The 20,824-nt window shown below is 51.0% G+C and overlaps 1 protein-coding gene across 1 annotated transcript; it reads right to left on the bottom strand.

The window, feature by feature from the left end:
- Positions 1-9,518: 9,518 nt before the first annotated feature.
- HTR5A (5-hydroxytryptamine receptor 5A) lies at positions 9,519-16,537 on the bottom strand. The gene is made up of 2 exons (XM_066385533.1): positions 15,358-16,537; positions 9,519-10,641 (listed from the first exon to the last, which is right to left on the bottom strand). The coding sequence occupies exons 1-2, from the start codon at positions 16,150-16,152 to the stop codon at positions 10,297-10,299; spliced, it is 1,140 nt and encodes a 379-aa protein (XP_066241630.1). The 5' UTR covers positions 16,153-16,537; the 3' UTR covers positions 9,519-10,296.
- Between the last annotated feature and the right edge of the window lie 4,287 nt (positions 16,538-20,824).

Below are 20,824 nucleotides of genomic sequence, written 5' to 3'. Positions count from 1 at the left end.
AGGACTCCTGAAAGAGACCGGATCCTGGCTGGATTTCCTATTCTGGGGATGGAGGTGGGGGCCTCTAGCCAGCCAGCCTCCTCCACCTCGTCCTCAGCCCTCACTATGGGAAGGGAAGCCTCTGGGAGCTAAGGCTTTAATGTACGCACTTGTGTACGTGCGTGTGTGTGGGCGGCACACAGAGTCAGTCCATCGCACTGGGATTTGCACCTTGGAAACGAATCTGAAAGTATCATTTACTGAAAACAGAGTAGGGGGGTGTAGAGGTGGAGGAGAAGATTTTCTCCGGTGACTTTTTTTTTTTTTTGTATTTTTCTGAAGTTGGAAATGGGGAGGCAGTCAGACAGACTCCCGCACGCGCCCGACCGGGATCCACCCGGCATGCCCACCAAGGGGCGATGCTCTGCCCATCTGGGGCATCGCTCTGTTGCAACCAGAGCCATTCTAGCGCCTGAGGCAGAGGCCATAGAGCCATCCTCAGCGCCCGGGCCAACTTTGCTCCAATGGAGCCTTGGCTGCAGGAGGAGAAGAGAGAGACAGAGAGGAAGGAGAGGGGGAGGGGTGGAGAAGCAGATCGGCACTTCTCCTGTGTGCCTTAGCCGGGAATCGAACCCGGGACTCCTGCACGCCAGGCCGACGCTCTACCATTGAGGCAACTGGCCAGGGCCTCAGGTGACATTTTGATTGTTGTCTTTGCCTGGAACCCAGCAAGTCTCAATGAGCTCTGCAGAAGGTGGCTTTCAATATATTGTTGGAAATATCAGAGGCGAAAGTTTTACTTGCCTTTTTGTTTATTTATTTATTTTTAAAGACAGTGTATCTTGTTTGAAAGACCCTGTGAGCAGATAGATGTGAGGAGTTCAAAACAGAATAAACACACGAATCTTAAGACAAAAATGCCAGGTGCTCGAGCAGTGGCGAGGACAGCCTCATGAATGTGTGACTGGGGGGTGCGGGCAGGCTCTCTGTTCAGACAATAGCTCAGGAAGCTGTGTCACAATCTGTAAGTGGGACCTCAGTTAGCAAGCATGCCTGCCATCTTTGGAGGAAATTATCTGAGGCCCAGCATGTAGGGCACGACAGGACCTATGGCAAGGTGCTCTGAGAGGAGAGATTCGGCAGAAGTAGGAGTTGGAGCTCATCATAGCCTCACCGGAGCTGAAGACCGGCTTCCTGTCGGCACGACAAATATGTATACACTTAAAGTTCATCAAGATCCAGGTGGGTTTCCTGGAGTCATTCGAGGCGTTGGCACAGCTGCGTACGCCTGCACTTCTATCTTATTCGTGGGCAATTGCGGCTCTCTCGCACACCCTGGTCGATTGGGGTTTCTGGCTGCTTCCAGGACCTAGTCTTGTGCCTCAAACTTTTCACCTGTGCTCTTTCGCGCCTTGGGGATGACTTATCAGCTTTTTCAGATGGTGAAGAGAATCTCTGAGTTGATAAGTGCCTTTGTACTCACCGAAAAGGCGTTATCCCTCCCCAGACTTGCTGGGAAGTCTTCTGACAACAATTATTTTGCTGTCTGGTATCCTCACAAGCTACTTACAAAGCTTCCAAAGACCAAGGAGCACATAATAATGTTTTTTTTTTGCAAACGTGATCATTGATGGAAAGTGCAGAAGCATCCCGGGCTTGGCGAAGGAATCAGTTTATCATTTTTTCAAGGAGTCGGCGTGCGCCAGGAGGAAAGGAACAGAGTAGGCAAGTCCTCCCTTCCCCAGGTGTGCATGCCCGAGAACGGCTTTATTTTACACATGGAGAGATGAGACACTCAATATTGAGAACCTCATCACCCTAGAAATGTACCCCGTTGGGCTTATGCTGCTCAGAGCGGAGAACACAGTCAGGATTAGTGAGGAAGTGACCGGGCCAGTGACCAGGGTCAATGACCGGGCCAGTGACTGAGCCGGCGAGCTCTAAGGCCCCCCAACCCTGAGAAGGGGGAACCCACCTGAACCAGACAGAGTCCAGTTTCTGCTGCTCAGAGTCTTTTAGAGAAAGCAACCGGCCCATCAGCAGGTGTTTCCGGACTCCAAGTCTTGCAATGGATGGGATGCCTGCAGCTTCCTGGATGTTGATTCTTCTGATTAAATCCAAAAAAACACATGACAGGGCGGGGTGGGGGTGGGGAGTCTGTTGTGAACCAGGTCACATGACTGAAAATGTTTCTAAGGCGCTGTCTCCATTGCGCTGACATGACCCTCAAGCAGGGACTGTTTGAGCAGAACGAGGGACAGTGGGTATTTGTTGCCTTTAGGACAACCTTTCCATGGACCACCCAACGCACTGCTTTCCTTATGAAAGCGTGAAAACCTATCATTGTTTCCATCAATGGATTCTGTTGTTTTTTTTCCCAGTGTATTCTGTTTTTACACTGGTAGAACATTCAGCAGACATACCAGTGCAGTAAGTGCTTTAATAAACGTCTATCCACTTGATAGGCAACAAAGTCCTCTTCAGTTGCAACTGCGTCATTTCTAGAAACCCATTTAACTGGAACTAAAAAAAAATAAAACAAAAAAATCCCAACAAAAAACAAGGGTTTTTTTTTTTTTTTGTTTTGTTTTTTCATGCTCCTTATATACAAAATTATACTCTGGCTACAAGATATCAAGTGGGTGCCTTAATTATCAGAGTATTCTTTTTCTAAAGTGACTAATGCATTGACTCTCAAGTTAAAGAAGAAATACATATGTATTACTGGACCAAAAAAGAAAAAAGAAAAAAAATATATATATATTTAATTCACCAGGTAGACTTTGTGTGTTTATCTTTTTGGACAAAAGGGGCAGTCCCTGCAGTGGGAGTTTGGAGAAAGAAGAAGGTCTGTAGAGAGGCCTGCATCAGTAGCTTGCCTGTGGGCACCGGGGATCTGGCTCCTGCACACCATCAGGGGAAATCGCCACGGCACAAGATGCATCAGGAAAGTGCTGGTTGTGAACTCTGAAGAAAACCTTCCTGATTCCTATCTCACTCAGTTCCTGTTCTGAGAGCTGCCTCTGACCCAGGTCTCACTGGTGAAGGGTGAAACTTGGCTGGTGAGGGGCATTCAGGCTTAGAATCTGTGTTAATTTACTTCTCCGCTTCTTGCAGAAAAGACTCAAGCAAGGCGGGGTTTGTGTGTGTGTGTGTGCATGTGTGTGTGCGTGTGAGTGTCTGTGCGTGTGTATGTGAGCGTGTGTGTGTGTGTGTGTGTGTGTGAAAAGCCGTGTGGATGAAGAAGGCTCTGTCCAGGAGAATGGTGCCCGCTGGGGGATTTGCAAACCCTGAGCTCCATCTCCCAGCCAGATACCTGAGTCAGTCCGTGAATCACCTGACGGGAGGTTTCAAACCCCTGACTCATTTTGCGGAGGTGGCCAGGCACGACGCGAAGTTAGGGAGGGATCAGGGTTGGATGCATTAAAAAAAATAAAAAATAAATCATCTCATCAAAGATGTCTTTTGTTCTTGGACAGGATGACTCAACCTCACAGAGGGGACCGGCTCCCTTACGTCCCCTTGCGCATGCAGACACTGTGTGTAATCCTAATGAAGATGCCCCAGTCTTCTCCAGAGCTAGACGAGCTGGTAGTGCAGTTGGTTGGAAAACGGTATTGAAGGGTCTCAGGGAACCATGACAGGGAGGAACAGGGAGGACAGGAGTCGTGTGAGACCTACAGGTATCATACATAGCAGATGCAGAAGGCCTCTGTGGGAAGGAGAGAGGGGAGGACCCAACCGCAGGAAGAGAAGAGAGGGAGGGTTGTGTGTGTTGGTGACCAGAATATGTGAGCAGGGCTGTCAGCCCTGCGGTGTGGTCTGCTTGTCGGCTCTGCTGGATTTAAGCTCCCAGAGCCCCGGGCCCTCTGGCTGGCTATTACATTTTACAGATAACAGCATGGTGGTGACCAGAGGGGGACAGCGTGGGCAGGGTGGGGGTGGGGGGAAAGTCAGGAGAGGATAAACAGCAAGGGGGATGGTGACGGAAGGAGACCTGACTTGGAGTGGCAAACACACAATACAACCTAGAGACGATGCAGTATAGAACTGTACCCCTGAAACCTGTATGAGTTTATTAACCAGTGTCACCCCAATAAATGTTCATAAAAAAAACCATGTGAAACCATTAAAAAAAATTGTGCAGGCTTGCACACGCTCATGCGCGCCACACACAGGCACACGCACACAGAGTCATCCGCAGAGTCCTGCTTGGTTGAAACCGCTCTTAGGGACGCTGAGAGGGCTCTCTCTCGTCCACCTGTCGGCCTTCATCGCAGCCACAACGGCCGGCACAGGGGAGCTGGGCCCTTGCTCCTGTTCCCTGAGGCTTGGCTCAGCGATGATGGACAGCTCGTTCTCCTGCCATGAGGAAGGAACCATTTCCCTGGACCCTTCCCCTCTTTGACCTCATGTAAATGTGGCATTGTTCCCAAAACACAGAAAGGAATTGAAGCTCGTGAGAGAAGCTATCTGTTGCCAAAAGGATTCTAAAAGATGGTCTTTGGCGACATCGAAAGAAGGCAGCCCCTCCGCCCCTCGCCCCTTGTGGTAAAACAGAAGGAAGGGTATTATCCAGGCGTGGTTTCTTGCCCATGCCGTCCCAGAGGGGCAGAGGTCAACGCTGCCTAGCTGTGACACTGCCTCATGGTCCAATCTTAGGAAAACTAAACGGCCAGGGAGACCGCCCGCCTTGAGGAGCAGGAGGGATGAGGAAAGCCTGCAAGAGAGATGGTCCCTCTTCCTTCTTCCCCTCTGCTCTTGGCCTCCCTTCTCCAACCTAGGGCTCGGACCTCCACTTGAGGTGACTGGTCAAGATGGAGGTGCCCTCGAGGAGGGGACAGGGAGCTGTTTAATGTCAGATGGCAGACCTGGCTTTGTCTGCCTTTGTACACCAGACCCCTTCTCCTTCGCTGTCGTTGGAGCTCTGCATTGTTGCCTGTAGGAAAAGTCACCTGCAGGCTCTGATCTACTATCCTCGCCTGCAAGGCCACCCTCACCCCTGTGTTGGTGTATTAGCTGTTGTACCAAAGAACCGCAGACAAGGCAGTTTAAACAAAAAGTTAATTCTCTTTCCATCCCAGAGACTGGAAGTTCGGGCTCATGGTGTCAGGGGCCGATTCCTCCTGAAGCCTCTCTCCTTGGACGGCTGTCCTCCCCCGATGTCCTCCTACGGGCATCCCTCTGTGTGTGTCTGTGTCCTTATTTCCCTCTTTTGTGAAGGTCAGGGGCCCCCTCTGTGACCTCATTTTACTGATGGCTCTCCAAATCCAGTACCACTGTGAGATGCTGGGAGTTAGAACGTCAACCTATGAATTCTGGGCCCCCCTCTTCCAAGTTCAATTTCCCGAGAAGATGGAGGTCAGGAGACCGGAGTGACCGTTGCAGTAAGTGCCACACTCTCGGAGTGTGCCCAGCCGGGTGGGCATGTGCTGCTCTGGACACAGAGTGTTTGTTATTGGTGCAGACCCCATGGCAGCCAGACTTGGCGTTGCCCACAGAGAACATAGCCCCCATTGGGGCGTGGCACACCGGGCCACAGATGGTTCCCAGGGCACTGAGGAGGCACACCTGTGAACCACGTGGCCCCACCCCCTGTACTGCACAGAAGCTTCTGGGGAAGGTAGAACACTGGCCTGGCAACAGGAAGAACTTAGTAGGAAGACTGCTTTGTCAAAGGCTGGTGGTGGAGCAACAGGGGCAGTAACTGGGAGGGCAGGTACCCCCCTTCCCCGAGTGGTGGGGCACAGGACCTACTGAGGTTCCTAAGATCTCCAAGCTCAGAGGAGGAGCAGCAGGAGATGCCCTGAGATGCCTCAAGGAGGGGCGTGCTATACAGGCAGTGAGACCCAACAGGAAGGGGGTGCTGGCCATTGGTGCCACTACCCCAGGAGCTCAGGGGCCTCTGCAGATTCCTGGGAAGCTGGCTGGTGCTGGCATCTTTCAGAGACTGGTAAGACTCGGAAAACCAGCAAGAGGAACCCACAGCTCTATCTGAATCACCTGATGTGCCCAGGTGAGGAGCCACGTGGTCATGGGGGCAGGCTCAGGAAGCCCTGGAGCCAAACTCGGTCGGGTAGTCCCGCTCACAAAGCGGGGGGGGGGGCATTGTTCTCTGTCCTCTGCCAGTGCATTTGCCCAGCAAGCCATCATTTAGGGACACCAGTCACAGGGCAGTGGGAGGATCTCAAGCCCAAGGATTCCCGGAAGATAGGAAGGCAGCACAGCACGCTTGGGCGAAGGTGAGCTTGCATGTTCTGTGCCTTAGCGGTGTCGACGTTAGTCACAAGGAGCTCCCCTTGATGGCACCAGTGGGCAAGCCAGGTTGGCACGCTCTTCAGGAGGGAACCAACCGAGGGTGTGTGGGAAGTGAGTGTGGATGACCTTACCCGAAGGACCCGTGCTACCTCTCTAAGCTCTCCGCCCAAGAAAGGGGGTGATAGTAACAGTGACCTTCTGTTTGCGAGTCACGGGCATGGCTTCCTTTCTCCTAGCAGCCAAGCATGAACATGATTCCCACAGGTGTGAATTGCACCCTGGATGGGCCAAGCTCCACCAGCATTGGCCTCTTGGAGTAGGTCTGTCTCCTTTAGTCATAAACAACCTTCCTGTGTTGGAATGGAATAGGTCTGTCTCCTCCTCCTCCTCCTCCTCCTCCTCCTCCTCCTCCTCCTCCTCCTCCTCCTCCTCCTCCTCAAGCTGAATAGCTTTTGTGAAGTATGTTGATACAATGTGTAGCTATAGGCAGCCTTTGTCTGGTCAGAGACATCTTCCTAAAGCTGCACTATACTGAGAGTTTGGGAGGAAATAAGTCTCTCTCCTTTTTTTTTAAATAGTAAGTGGAACACCAACATGATAGAGTTAGAATAAAACACGTCGTGCGGACTTTTTCAGGGAGACTAGACTCTTAAACATTTTCCTGTGGTTGCTGGTGTCATCTCCCCGTGTGCCCTGCGCCTGGTCTTTGTTCTCTGCGCTCTCAGGCACTGAGAGAAGTTGTGGAAGCAGTCCCTGTGGTAACAGCAGGGGGACAGGACCATACGGTGGTTTCTCTGGTTCCAGATAATAGGGACCGAAGGTAATCTGAGAGTGACCAGTCTGTATTTAAAAAAAAAAACAGCAAACACCTTGTGGGTGTAGCACTTCTAGTGACAGAAAGAATATCTAAGGATGTTTCCAAAGAAAGGCTTGAATGAATTTGCTTCCTCAGATAAGCTGTCTGCGGTATGATGGTGCCAATCTGTCACACCTTCACAGCTGAAACTTGTCCTTATCTGCTCACGTGTGCCCCAAGATAAAGATTATTTTGGCAGTAAATGCAAGACTCCACGTCAAACCAAAACCACACATGAACACAGAGTCCAGGTTGTCTATTTTTTTTTTGTCAGAATTCCCAAGTTCTTCTTCTTTTTTTAAGTTTTTAAATGTAGTGTTAACATGAATTCAAGTGTCCCACTCAATATAACACCCTCTACCCCTAACAGCGTGCCCCCCATTACATCCGCTTTACCCCCTACTCCTCCCTTCCCCCCTTTCCCTCTGGAATTTGCAATCCTGTTATCTGTATCTATCTGCTATCTGTTACGTATGTATAATTTGGCTATTCCCTTCACTTTCTTTGATTCCATCCCCTATTTTTGACATTGTGATATAGTTTCCTCTATACAGCATAATTCGTGTGCATGATTCTATATAATATTGTCAGGATTCAAGATGATTATACTACCTAATTTTTATTTTTTAAATTCATTTTCTTTCTTGTTTTTTTTTTTTTTTTCTGGTCTTATTTTTACAGAGACAGAGAGAGAGAGTCAGAGAGAGGGATAGATAGGGACAGACAGACAGGAATGAAGACAGATGAGAAGCATCAATCACTAGTTTTTCGTTGCGACACCTTAGTTGTTCATTGATTGCTTTCTCATATGTGCCTTGACCGTGGGCCTTCAGCAGACTGAGTAACCCCTTGCTCAAGCCAGCGACCTTGGGTCCAAGCTGGTGAGCTTTACTCAAACTAGATGAGCCCACGCTCAAGCTGGCGACCTCCAGGTCTCGAACCTGGGTTCTCTGCAACCCAGTCTGACGCTCTATCTACTGCGCCACTGCCTGATCAGGCTAAATTCATTTTTTTTTTTTTTTTTTTGTATTTTTCTGAAGTTGGAAACGGGGAGGCAGTCAGACAGACTCTCGTGTGCACCCAACAGGGATCCACCAGCATGCCCACCAGGGGGCGACTCTCTGCCCATCTGGGGCGCCGCTCCATTGCAACCAGAGCCATTCTAGCGCTTGGGGCAGAGGCCACAGAGCCATCCTCAGCGCCCGGGCCAACTTTGCTCCAATGGAGCCTCAGCTGCGGGAGGGGAAGAGAGAGACAGAGAGGAAGGAGAGAGGGAGGGGTGGAGAAGCAGATGGGCGCCTCTCCTGTGTGCCCTGGCTGGGGATCGAACCCGGGACTCCTGCACGCCAGGCTGACGCTCTACCACTGAGCCAACTGGCCAGGGCCTAAATTCATTTTTTAAAGAAGATTTTATTGATTTTTATGGGGGGAGAAGTATCAGCTCATAGCTGCTTGTCATATGTGCCTTGACCCAGCAAGCCCAGGGTTTCCAACTAGTGACCTCAGCGCTCCAGGTCAATGCTCTATCCATTGCACCACCACCAGTCAGGCTACACTATCCAACTTTTAAATTCCTTCATTTGAGGGATCAGGGACATGGCAGAGCACAGGCTGTCCTAGTGCTTGAGATAGTTTTTAAACTTTATTTTAAAAAAGATTTTATTTATTCATTTTAGAAAGGAGATAGATAGAGAAGCAAGAGGGGGAGGGGTAGAGAAGCAGATGGGCACTTCTCCTGTGTGCCCTGACTGGGAATCAAACCCAGGACTTCCACAAGCCCGGCGAAGCTCTACACTGAGCCAGCTGGCCAGGACCTAGTTCCTGAGATCGTTTTTTAAAGTTTTGCATAATGACCTGTGTTTTATGTGATCAGATAAATATGGCACCATCGCTCAATTGCCCTGCCTCACCTGTTTTAATGGAGGTATCCATTTGTGGAGGACTGAGGCCAGATTCTGCCATACTTCTGCCTGACTCCTCAGTTACCCGTGTTGGTCCTCACATACCATAATAATAAAAAAAGCAATTAGCAAATTAACCTGCCTATCTCCTTAAAAGTGCACGTGCGAGGTGAATGTGCATCTTCATCAGCCCTTGGTTATAAAACCATTATTTTAGAAGTCAACCCCTTATATGACAGCTGTTTCTCTCGAAACTCGTGATTCCCAGGATGATGAAGGTCCCAGTCCGGCAACATCTGAACACATGCCCTACCCATGAAACCAGAGCATTTGACGGACTCCTTGAAACCGGCAGGTTTTTCTATGGTTTGTGAACGGTTCCTTTGGAACAGAGGGAGGTATTTGATTTGACTTGGAGTAACTGTCCTAGGTTGGTGGATTGCATTTTAGGATCAACTAGCCATGAGAACATTTGCCTTGCCCATAGTTATGTGTGTTCATGACAAAGAAAACCACAGTCAGGATTCACTGAAGCAAATAAGCACTTTATTTAGAAGCAATATTTAGCAGAGAAATAGTAGGGAATACACAATGAACACTGGGGTCTACTTACTAGAACCATGGAAAGGAAAGGTTGAAATAGGGGTTAATTCACAAACATTGGGGATGATGGTCCCATACCCCCCACCCCCGATATTCCCATTGTAATTATTTTTTTAATTTTTTTTTACATTTATTTTGGGGAGAGAGGAAGGGAGAGAGGGAGACAGACACACAGAGAGAAACATCACTTTTTTAAACACTGTTTTTACACTCACTGATACTCTTGCCCTGAGGATCAAACCCGTAACCTTGACTATTGGGACAAGGCTCGAAATAAGTGGGCTACCCAGCTGGGGGCCCCTTCCCTGTCATGGCTTCCTGTTCCCTTTTCAAGTCCATCCCCCCCCTGCCGATCCAGTTTTACTTCCTCCCTCTCATCTGTCCTGCTGGGACACGGGAGGTTACAGGGGGTGACGATCATGCTGGAGTGTGGCGAGAGGAGAGAGCACTTGTGGGTGTGTGTGGGGGAGCCCTTGGTCAGTAAGATGCACAGAGCTAGGTTAGGAGCAGTCACCAGAACAGCTCGTGGAGACCCACCTTCCTAGCTAGCGGTGGGGGCGTGGGGACCCTGGGAGCTCAGAAGGACTGATCCCTTTTTGGAGGAGCTGGTTGGGGAGAGCGGCAGAGGCAGCGGCACTAGATACGTCACTGGCTAGCGGGGGAGCTCCTTCTCATCCCAGGGCCCTGGGTGGGGGGGCTTTAGATCTTCCTGAAGAGGAGGTTCCGGAAGGCGGTGTTGTAGGTCTTGTTGAAGGCCGTGTAGACCAGGGGGTTGAAGAGCGAGTTGGAGTAGCCGAGCCACAGGAAGATGCTCTTCCACAGGTCGGGGATCTCGCAGGAGGAGCAGAGCGGCCCGATGAGCTCGGTGGTGAAGAAGGGGACCCAGCAGACAGCGAAGACCCCGATCAGGATGCCCACCATCAGGGCAGCCCTCTGCTCCTTGTGCTCCCTCCAGTGGTTTCTTTCCGCCTGCATGTTGGCGAAGGAGATGTTGCCGGTGCGGACTGTGAACACAGTGCGGGGCCCGGCGATGGGGGAGTCATCCTAGAAAAAGGGAAAGCAGAAGCTTCGTGAAGACACAACAGCCCCACCCCCTTCTGCATGGCCGAGGGGAATCGTCTATAATTTAGATCTTCCACCATACAGCTTCCTGTTTCCACGGGTGTCACAGCACCTGCAATGATTCCCACTCGTGCAGAACAGAGTCTTCCGCCTGCAATTTTAGTTGTCCAAAGAGAAAAGCAAGCAAATTAACTGGCAATATGTTGAAAAAAAAAAAAGAAAGAAAGAAAAAATCTAAACAGAAGAAGTTTCTTAAAAAAAAAAAAAGGAATGATTTTTTTTTTTTTTTTTACCAGACTTTGAAAGGAGACCACAATCTGTGGCCAGGGGAACAAACCTGCAAAGGCTCGGAAGGAAGGGAAATTTTACTTAATAGAAAACGTTGAGCAGTGACACTCTGGAGCAATCCTGCATGCCGGTGTGTAGCCGATCGTTTCCAAACCGTTATCCAAAGAACACCTGTGTAGTGTCTGCGGCACCCCTAGGAATTCAGCAGGTGGGGTCCACCTCCATATGGAATGTCCCCACTGGTCTCAGGCATGACCCCATTAGCTGAACTATGCAGAATACCCCACACTGTGTGCAATCCAAGACATTCCCCAGGAAATAGCAAGGGTCCTAAAAGCCTTATGGGGTGGGTGTGTAGAAGACACCACAGAGTCAGAAAGATAAACCAGACAGGACCACAGAAGAGCACAGACCGAGGCTCCCTGTGGTGTCGTGACTCTGCCTATTTGGATACCTAGGGACACTCTGGGCCATGTTCTAGGTGGATTTCGAGAAGCATGGCCCTGCAGGAGCTCCCCCCCCCCCACTTCAGCCCCAGTAATTAAGGCTTTGCCTCCTCGCCTCAGGGAAATTACAGGCATCAGTGGAATTAGTCAACACATCTTCCAGAATGTATATTAAAGCCTCCTAAATTGTACGTTTGCAGGGAGAGACAAAACCGCCGGCATCTTCCCCACTTGTCGGGTTCATTGTGAATCACCATCACGTCCGCCTCCCATTATCACCCGCCAGTTCAACAGCATGTACGTCACTTTGTGCTCCTTAGCCGATGGGGGGGGGGGGGGGGTGAGGGCAGGGGAGGATCTCTCCTGTTTGAGCTTCTAAAATTGAAGATGCGTCACTGCCCCAAACAGAACTTGGATACCCTAGGCACCAAATCCTAACTTATTAGGGGTTGTTGATGGGTATTATATAAAAAAGCAAAAGGGACAATACCAGATATGATATAGAATTACTCCAGTCTCTCTGCTAAAATCCAAATTATTTTTTTAAATTGGAAAGCCAGATTATTCAATGACAGAATGTGTAACATTGCTAAAACAACAACAACAAAAGAGGAGACAGGTATATAAACTGATTATGTTTCAGAATCACCCCTTTCTTTAACTTGGTATAGAAACATCAATTAATATTAATATTCTTTTAAAAATGAACCAGAAATGTATATGACTAGGTCCTTTGATGCTCCCTAAAATAGTCCTACACTGGGGTTCTTCAGAGAATGTTCAGGAACCGAAGCATGGATGCTGACTGTTAAACCAAGACCCTTGAGGCAAGCAGATGACCCCCATGGCAGAGGTGACTGTCTAGAAACCATATACCTGCGAATCTGCCAACGTTGATCACCTCTCCTGGGCAGCCTCTGGGTTCATCCTGCGTTGAAATCGGGCTTTTCCCTGTCTACCCGGAACCAAGATTTAGGGTTCAGCAGGACCATTAGTTAGGACATCCGAAGGACTAACTTCTTTCCCTCAATGGACTCTTATCTCCTGACAAAGAGTTCAAAGAGATAAAATTCTTTCAGGGAAGAGAGTCCTGGGGATAGTGACCATCTTGGTAATTAGCTTTTCATTTAAAAGAGAAAAGGTTGTAAGGACCATATCAGTTGGAGCTCCGAGGCATTAATTTAAATAGTTTAACCCAAGTAGTCCTGGCTAATGAATGTTCCTTGGGCCAAACAGGGAGGAGTCTACCTCATTAACACTACAGATTAGGCAAAAACAATCTCTTTTTAAACTAAAAGAAAAGGCAACCTCACTCCCTGACATGGACACTGGGCATCTTTGGGACTGGCTGTCTGGAATCAGGACTGAAAAATCTTGGCTCACACCTTGGGGGGAAGCTTCCAGGCTATAAGAATTAGAAGTATTATAAGAATAATAACATTCTTATCATACTCTGCAGGGACCCTGGTTTGTCTCCTGACAGGTGATGTAAAATCATGGGGCTCGGGGTTGGGAGTGGGGCAACCAGAACATCGTTGTGTCTCCACAGATGAAAAGTACTGTCCCCACAGTACCTTGGGGACAGAGGCAGCTTCCTATTACCTGCAGAGCCTGGGGCCACTTAGAGGTCTTGCAAAGACAAGGGATGCCCTCCCCCAAGTTATCTGGCAGAGAAAGAGAGAGAGAGAGAGAGAGAACAAAACAGTGCTGAAAAATATAATGAAAAGCACAAAGATGTCACAATACTTGGCTTCTGTGTATTCCAGAAGCAGAACAGTGAGCCCCCCAGACAGTACCACATTGCTCTTCCCTTTGGAAGAGTGTTGGGTACTGAGTGTAAACTGACTTTACTTGCAGAGCAGTAGGAGGGGGGTCCATGTAAGAAGGGCCTCGGGGAGTGGCTGGTCCTCTTGTTCCTGACCTGGGATTAGGGTGGAAGCTCACACACACATGGGCTCCAGGCAGGGTTGGTGGCACACCTGCCTCTCAACCCTCCTTGTTCAGTTTAGATATCTGATAGATCAGGGTCTCCCAAACCTGGCACTAGTGACTTTTCAGTCTGAGTAAGTCTTTGCTCTCTCTGTGTGTGTGTGTGTGTGTGTTGGGGGGGGGGGTGCTGTCCTGGGCTTTGGACAAAATTTAGCCACACCCCTGGTCTCTACACACCAGACGCCATTAGCAGTTCCCTCTCCCCCAAGTCCTGATCATCCAAAATGTGTCTTGACATCCCCATGTTCCCTGGAGGTTGGGGTGGGCAAAATCATCCCTGGCTGAGAACATTGTTCTAGAAGAAAAGGGGGTAGTAGCCTCTGACCCCTTTTCCCTTCTTTCTTCTCAAAGGATGGCTTTTCCTACCCTCCCCCTGACTCCCCACCTCCACCCCGGGCCCCTCTAGGCTTGATTGGCTGTTTAGGATTGGAATTAGCTGGAGGGTTTCGGAGCTCACAGTGGGTGCCTATCTCCTGCACTGGGCCCAACAATCCATGACAAAGATGACGTCTTCATCATTCTCCCACCCTTTGCACCAAGCACATACGTGCTCAGCATGCTTAACTGCTTTTACCTTGTCCTCCCAGAGCCGATAGGAGAAAATGGGGACCCTATTTCTGATTGCCTCAACCTGTGCATTAGGTCCAAAGGATCATCCTGGGGCATGAGTTGGGGGCAGGGGAGGGGCCCATCCACAGCCATGGGATTCAGGCCTTCACGTATCCTGAACCTTGAACCCCAGGATGAGAGGATTAGGAATAAACAGAAAGCAAGAAAGTGTGGATAGAGAAAATGAGGAAAGAGTCCTCAGTCTTGCTGTGTTAGCTGTCACATTATTTAAGGCCACTTGTAGACGGCGTGGGAGGGGGACTGTCTGCCTTAGGGGGACTAGCCTTCCTCCTGAGGATCTGCCCCTGTGCAGGAAGGTAAACAAGTGGATCTCAGCTGTACATCCAGCCAGAGGGGGTGGGGTGGGGTGGGGTGGGGGCTGCACCCAGAACGTAGCACAGAGAGTGGAAACAAAGGCCAGCTGTGGGCCAGGTGTGCACATTTATCTTGGGGTCAGGAGATGATGCACTCCATAATCTTGGAGATATCCTTAATAGTCTGCAGAATTAGTTGCTTGAATTAGCAAAGGGGGAAAAGGCTTGGGTTGCCACATGAACCTGTGTGGCTCTGCTATATGGTAGCTCTCCTGCCAAGTCACAACACCCTCTCCCCTTCGCTCCTGCCTGAGCACTCCCCCCCAGCAGGAGGGGGGGAGCTGCAGTTTTACCCAAGGTGGCCCCAGACACCAATTTCGTCAGATTTCCTCCATTTTAGAGCCAAAGAGAACCCTGCAGAATTATGGGGTGCAGACCTCTCACTTTATATGGAAGGAAATAACCCCTCAGAGGTGGTTATTTTGGCTCTGGGTATTATTGGCTCTGGGCTACTGGGCATGTCAGAGTGAAGCCAGTCTGGTGCTTGTGGTCTCCCAGTCAACCCCCTCCCGACTTCCCCCCCACACCCCTTACTTCTCCCCCATCCTCCACCCCACCTCTCCTCTTCCTCCCAACACCCTCCTCCCTCCCTTCCCCCCACCACTCCTCTTCCTCCCAACACCTTCCTCCCTCCCTTCCCCCACCTCTCCTCTTCCTCCCAACACCCTCCTCCCTCCCTTCCCCCCACCACTCCTCTTCCTCCCAACACCCTCCTCCCTCCCTTCCCCCCACCACTCCTCTTCCTCCCAACACCTTCCTCCCTCCCTTCCCCCACCTCTTCTCTTCCTCCCGACACCCTCCTCCTCTCCCTTCCCCCCAGCTCTCCCTCGCCCTCCCCCAACCCTCTAGCCAGCCCTCTCTCTTCCCTCCTGCCCTCCTCCCCCCCAATATCCCAAGAAGTTCCACTTTCTAGAAACTTCAGGGGAAGTGTATTGGGCATAAAGCCTGTAACAGGTGCTACTAAAGGGTTTTGGAGGGACTGTCATACCCACCTCCGCGACTTCCTGCGCGGCACGGAGCGCGCGGGCCGCGCGGGCGGCACGGGCGGCACGGGCTGGCTGGACGCTGTTGAGCTTCTTCCGGAAGGCCAGTCGGACCTTGGCTGCCTGGTAGATCCTCCAGTAGACGAACAGCACCACGCAGAGGGGCAGGTAGAAGGCGCCCACGGTGGAGAACACCACGTAGGAGGGGTCACGGCTCACGTGGCATTGCTCCTTGGCCTCCGAGTAGCTCTCCCCCCAGCTGAAGGGGAGAGGGGCCAGCGAGATGGCCGCCGAGAGCACCCACGTGAGCACGATCATGACGTTGGAGACGCGCCTGCGTGTGGCAAGCGTGTACTCCATGTGGCGTGTGATGGACCAATAGCGGTCCAGCGCGATGGCGGTGACGTTCCAGATGCTGGCGGTGCAGCATAGGACGTCGCTGGAGATCCAGAGCTGGCACAGCCGCCGGCCCAGGCGCCAGTGGCGGCCGGCCACCTCGTGTACCAGGCTCAGGGGCATGACCAGCGTGGCCACCAGCACATCCGAGATGGCCATGGACGCCACCAGGTTGTGCGGGACGCGGTGGAAGGTGCGCACGCGAGCGATGGTGGTCAGCACCAGCAGGTTCCCGGCGAACGTCGCAGCCAGCAGCAAGCCCAGGAAGGTCAGGACGCTGACGCCAAAGATGGTGTGTTTGGGCATGCCGGTGTGCTGGTCTTCTGCACCCGGGATGAGGGTGGTCTCCAAAGGGGAAGGGGTGTTGAGGGAGAGGTTGGGGTAGGTGAGATTCTCAGAGAAATTCATCTCTGAAGCCAGGAGACCAGCTCAGCGTGCGTGCAGAGGGGTCTTCAGGAGCCTCCAAGGTGAGCCACTCCTGATGTCTGCAACCCCTGGCCAGTGGCAGAGGATTCTGAGAGTTGCCTGTGCAACCCGCCTGCCAGCGAGTCTGTGGGAGATTGCGTGGCAGAGAGGAGCGCGCTGGGCTCCAAACAGAGGCAGTTCTGAACCCCTCCGAGGACCGCCTAAGCTGTCACATGCTCAGGGCTCTTCACTTTGGCGTAGAGAGCGTCTGTTCACTCACAGCCGTGCACCTCCCCAAGTCGGAGAGAATGTGAGCGGTCCGGAGCGTGTGGGTGCTTGGATAGGCTGGTGCGTCAGAGCAAGACTTCTAGGCGCGCTGCCTCTCTGCCCGCCCCTCTCTCCAAACAGCAGGCTGCGGCTTCAACAGCAAGCGGGGGGGGGGGGGGGGGGGGAGGCAGGGGGGTAAGGGGAGGAGAAGCCCGGCAGGGACTTGCTTTCTGGGACCTGCGTTCTGCTATTCCACCGCCCCCGCCAAACCTGGTCTGCGGCTGCAGCGCCTCCCCCCGCCGAATCTAGGGTTGCAGCTCCGGTGGACGACCCCTGGCAAGCCCACCAGGCCTGCCTTATCAAACGGGTGGGGGGATTCAGCCTACGTAAGATATCAGCTGATAAGGCTGCCTTCCCCTCCCCACCTCTCGCTGGAGCGCGCGGCGTTGGCGCTGTCCGTGGTGCTGCCGCCTCTCCGAGCCTGGATGCGTCCCCGCGTTTGGCGCTGTCCATGGTTCCCCCCTTCCTCCTCCACCAAATGAGTTCCCTGCGGCGAACAAGTTTACCAAAAAACTTTCCTTTGAAACGTTCCTCTTTTCCTACCCTCCTCCTTCTAGGGGTGGGTGGCCCGAGCGGGATCTCAGCTTTCCACAAGTGCCTGTCTGTAGTGCATGTGTTTGAGTTTAGGGTCTAAGGTGAAATTCTCCTTTGGAGGATTTCAATTCATTACTGCCTCCCTCTTCCCCCACCTGGTGCTTCCCTTAAAAGGCTAATTTCTTTTAAGGAGAAAAGGCAAGGTATCTGCTTTTTCTAGGCCGGCTGAGGCATGTTTGATCTACTTTTCCAGAATCAGAGAAGGTACACAGATTCTGCAGTGGGCCCCACTAAATTTGCTGCCAGGAAACTTGGAGACAAGGTGTCCTATAAGCACCATCTCACTTAAAAAGGAGGGGGAAGGAAGCATTTAATTCTTCCCCCACACATATTCTCATTACTGTGCACGCATCCATAGGGGCTGAGAAACTATCAAAAACTCCTACCCAGAAGTTAGGATTGAAAGCACCTCACAAATAGACACGTGATGCAGCAAGATAAAATAAGTTGGAATAAGAATGAGATGACACGGATTAAGTGGCTTGAAGCATGTTAAGTGCATGTTAACGGGGTGTCATGAAATCCTGTGCATTTAAAATTGGTTGGCCACAAATCTGCCCAGGACCTGTGATGCTACTTGGAGACCTGTCTCGTTAAAAGATTATGAGTTTCTAATGCTGTGAACAGAATACACTGAGGTGAGAGAAACTCCTGCACAGGGACCCAGAGGGGAGGCCGCTGTTAGGAAACGTGGATGGGAATGGTGTTCATTCAATACAAGATGATTTGCAAAGGCGCTTCTCCAAATATCCCCTAAAAAACAGTGGATGGTGCCTATGTGCGGGGCTAATGTGTAGCTCTGGCCAAGGGGAAAGCATGTGCTTATTTCTGGCATGTCACCTTCTTGGGGTCGTAGAACCAGCTGGAATGAGATGTAAACTATGAAACTTCTTTTTGGGGAAAAAAAAAATGAAAAAAGCTCTAGAGCAGCCCCCCCCCCCCCCGGTTTTGAGTCTCAGGGCCCCAGACCCAGAGGAGTGGGGCAGGCCTTGCCGGAGGTATCTCTTGATTCGGATGTTCAAAGGCATCGCAGGCTTGCAATTTTGCTCCCCACTGGCGCTTTGTGGTGCGGCAGTCTTATTGATAGTTAAGTGAGCAGCTGTCTAACAGGGGACCAAGCCGAGGATAATTGAGAATGTTTTGTGGAAATTGGAGTGTCATAAAGTTAAGAACTAAGTAAGTAGGATGCTCTCACGGAGAAGACACCCAGTGGACTGTTTGTATAAGAGCCAAAGTGTGCCGAGAAATTCTGATTTACCTGAGATGGATACAGATGAAAAATCAGAATGCTCCGGCTTTTCATCTTAAAGCTTGGCCATAATTTCAGCTTAAAAAGAAAGATGTAAACAGGTACATTTACCTTCCATGAAGTGCCTCAAGAATGCAGACTTCAAGGAACACTGTCTTGGCTTACCACTGATGGCTGAATTGTACCCCCCCCTCAAAAAAAAAACCCCAACTTACATGCTGAAGTCCTAACCCTGGCACTGCAGAACATGGCTGCATCTGGAAATAGGGCCGTTAAAGAGATGATTGCATTAAAGTGGAGTCAGACAAACAGTTTTTGTACAAAACAGTTTTTTACTTGATAGAACTCCGGATGATAAACTATCATTATTTGGTCTTGGATACCTGGTGGATATTTTCTCAAGATAAATGCAGGGAGACTTCACTTCAAAGGGAAACAACTGATGGTGGTGTGTGACCCATACTAAAATTTGAGCTTTCAAGTGAAGAATCAGGATTATGGAAAACTCCTCTCTGCCACGGTGAACGTGACGGCTTCCCAATACTTAAAAGAACTTTCTGGCAAGAGTGGGGATGATTCTTTTTTCTTTGGAAACTGTACAATGACGTACCCAGATCTTGAAGGTCTGGATGACTCACTGAGCCACTATTATCCAAATGGCCAGGGCGTGATACTACAAAATCACAAGAAGAGATCCATTTTAAAGTACAAAATGAACCAAATGGATTTTTTTTTTTTTTTTGTATTTTTCTGAAGCTGGAAACGGGGAGAGACAGTCAGACAGACTCCCGCATGCGCCCCACCAGGATCCACCTGGCACGCCCACCAGGGGGCGACGCTCTGCCCACCAGGGGGCGTTGCTCTGTTGCGACCAGAGCCACTCTAGCACCTGGGGCAGAGGCCACAGAGCCATCCCCAGTGCCTGGGCCATCTTTGCTCCAATGGAGCCTCGGCTGCAGGAGGGGAAGAGAGAGACAGAGAGGAAGGAGGGGGGGGTGGAGAAGCAGATGGGCGCTTCTCCTGTGTGCCCTGGCCGGGAATCGAACCCGGGACTTCTGCACGCCAGGCCGACGCTCTACCACTGAGCCAACCGGCCAAGGCCGACCAAATGGATTTTAACCTAACGGAGCATAAAGATGCATGTGATTTCTGATTCCACGCTGCCGCAGACCTTGAAGGGACCGCCACTTATTGGGTTTTTGAAATACCATCACAGGAAAATGTCTGCAATTATCTGAAAAGACTACTGCAATCCTACTTCACTTGTCAGCTACGTGTTCCTGAGGGGCTGGGTTTTCTTCATTTCCAGCCTTGGTATGTTGTTTTAAACGCAAGGACCATGTCACAACAAATGGGGTACAGAAACAAGACATGAGATTCTAGCTGTCTGGAAGAGATTTGCAAAATTATTAAAACAATATCACTCAAAAAATTTGTTGGTAAGATTTTTCATAAAGATGTCATTTATGTAAACATGTCATGGTTGATCCTTTTATTTTTTCATGGATTAATACACAAATATGTCTTAAACACTTCCACTTAAGTTTATGTTCCAGTAAACAGGCATAGATAAAACCTATGTAAACAAAATCTCTCTGAGATACTCAACAGTTCTGAAAAAACAGAAAGGAGCCCTGAGACCAAAACATTCAGCAACTGCTGCTATAGGTGCTGGAAGGAGTGGCACGCTGGCTCGCCATGTTGCTGCTGGTTGCACAGACCCGAGAGCAAGCCTGGTGGGGCCCTTGGTGAAAAACGTGTGCTCGGGGAGGGGGATGAACCCCATGAAGATTCAGGTACCTGTGGTGTCCATAGCCTAGGGCACAACAGGACCTTCTGTAAAATGTAGACTTACTGCACTGGGACTTCCCGCCTAGCTGCAAGGGAAGCATGGCGCTGGGGTCCCCTTGGATGCCACAGGCAGCACATGCCCCATGCGAGAACTCTGCTCTGTCCGCTGACCAGCGACAGGTGAAGGCTGCCAGCTCAGGCCTGGAGGCTCAGCTGGCCCTGTTCCGGATGTGCCTGTGACGGGCAAGTCTCCATGCAGACTGTATGAACGCCGGGAAGACAGGCACAGGACAGAATCTGGCATCCTGGTCAGTGGCACCCCCTGTGCAGGAGACACTGCCCTGCGGGCCAGGCAGCGCGTGTGCCAGGGCTGTGGTGCAGACAGAGCACCCAGGTGGCCACGGAACGAGACACCACCAGCGCCCCCTGGATCCGAGACCACCATGGACAGGTTCCAGGGGCAGAAGCACATCCCAGCAGCCACACAGCAAGGAAGGGAGGTCACTGCAGAGCCGGGGCAAGGTGGCTCCAGTGGCAGGTAGGCCAGACCATCTAGTCACCTGTCCCTGTGTGAGCAGCTGGCCCTCGGCTAAGAGCTGACAGGGTGCCAGGGAAGCTGGGAATAGTTCCCAGGGGGGCAGGGAGGCAGCGGGGCGTGCTGGTCCCTGGCAGAGGAAAGCCTGCTGTGTGGCTCTCCTCTTCCCCGTGAACCAA

This window comes from Saccopteryx leptura, chromosome 5, assembly GCF_036850995.1.
Source record: "Saccopteryx leptura isolate mSacLep1 chromosome 5, mSacLep1_pri_phased_curated, whole genome shotgun sequence".
NCBI lineage: Eukaryota > Metazoa > Chordata > Mammalia > Chiroptera > Emballonuridae > Saccopteryx > Saccopteryx leptura.
This window is presented reverse-complemented; position numbering and strand designations above follow the sequence as displayed.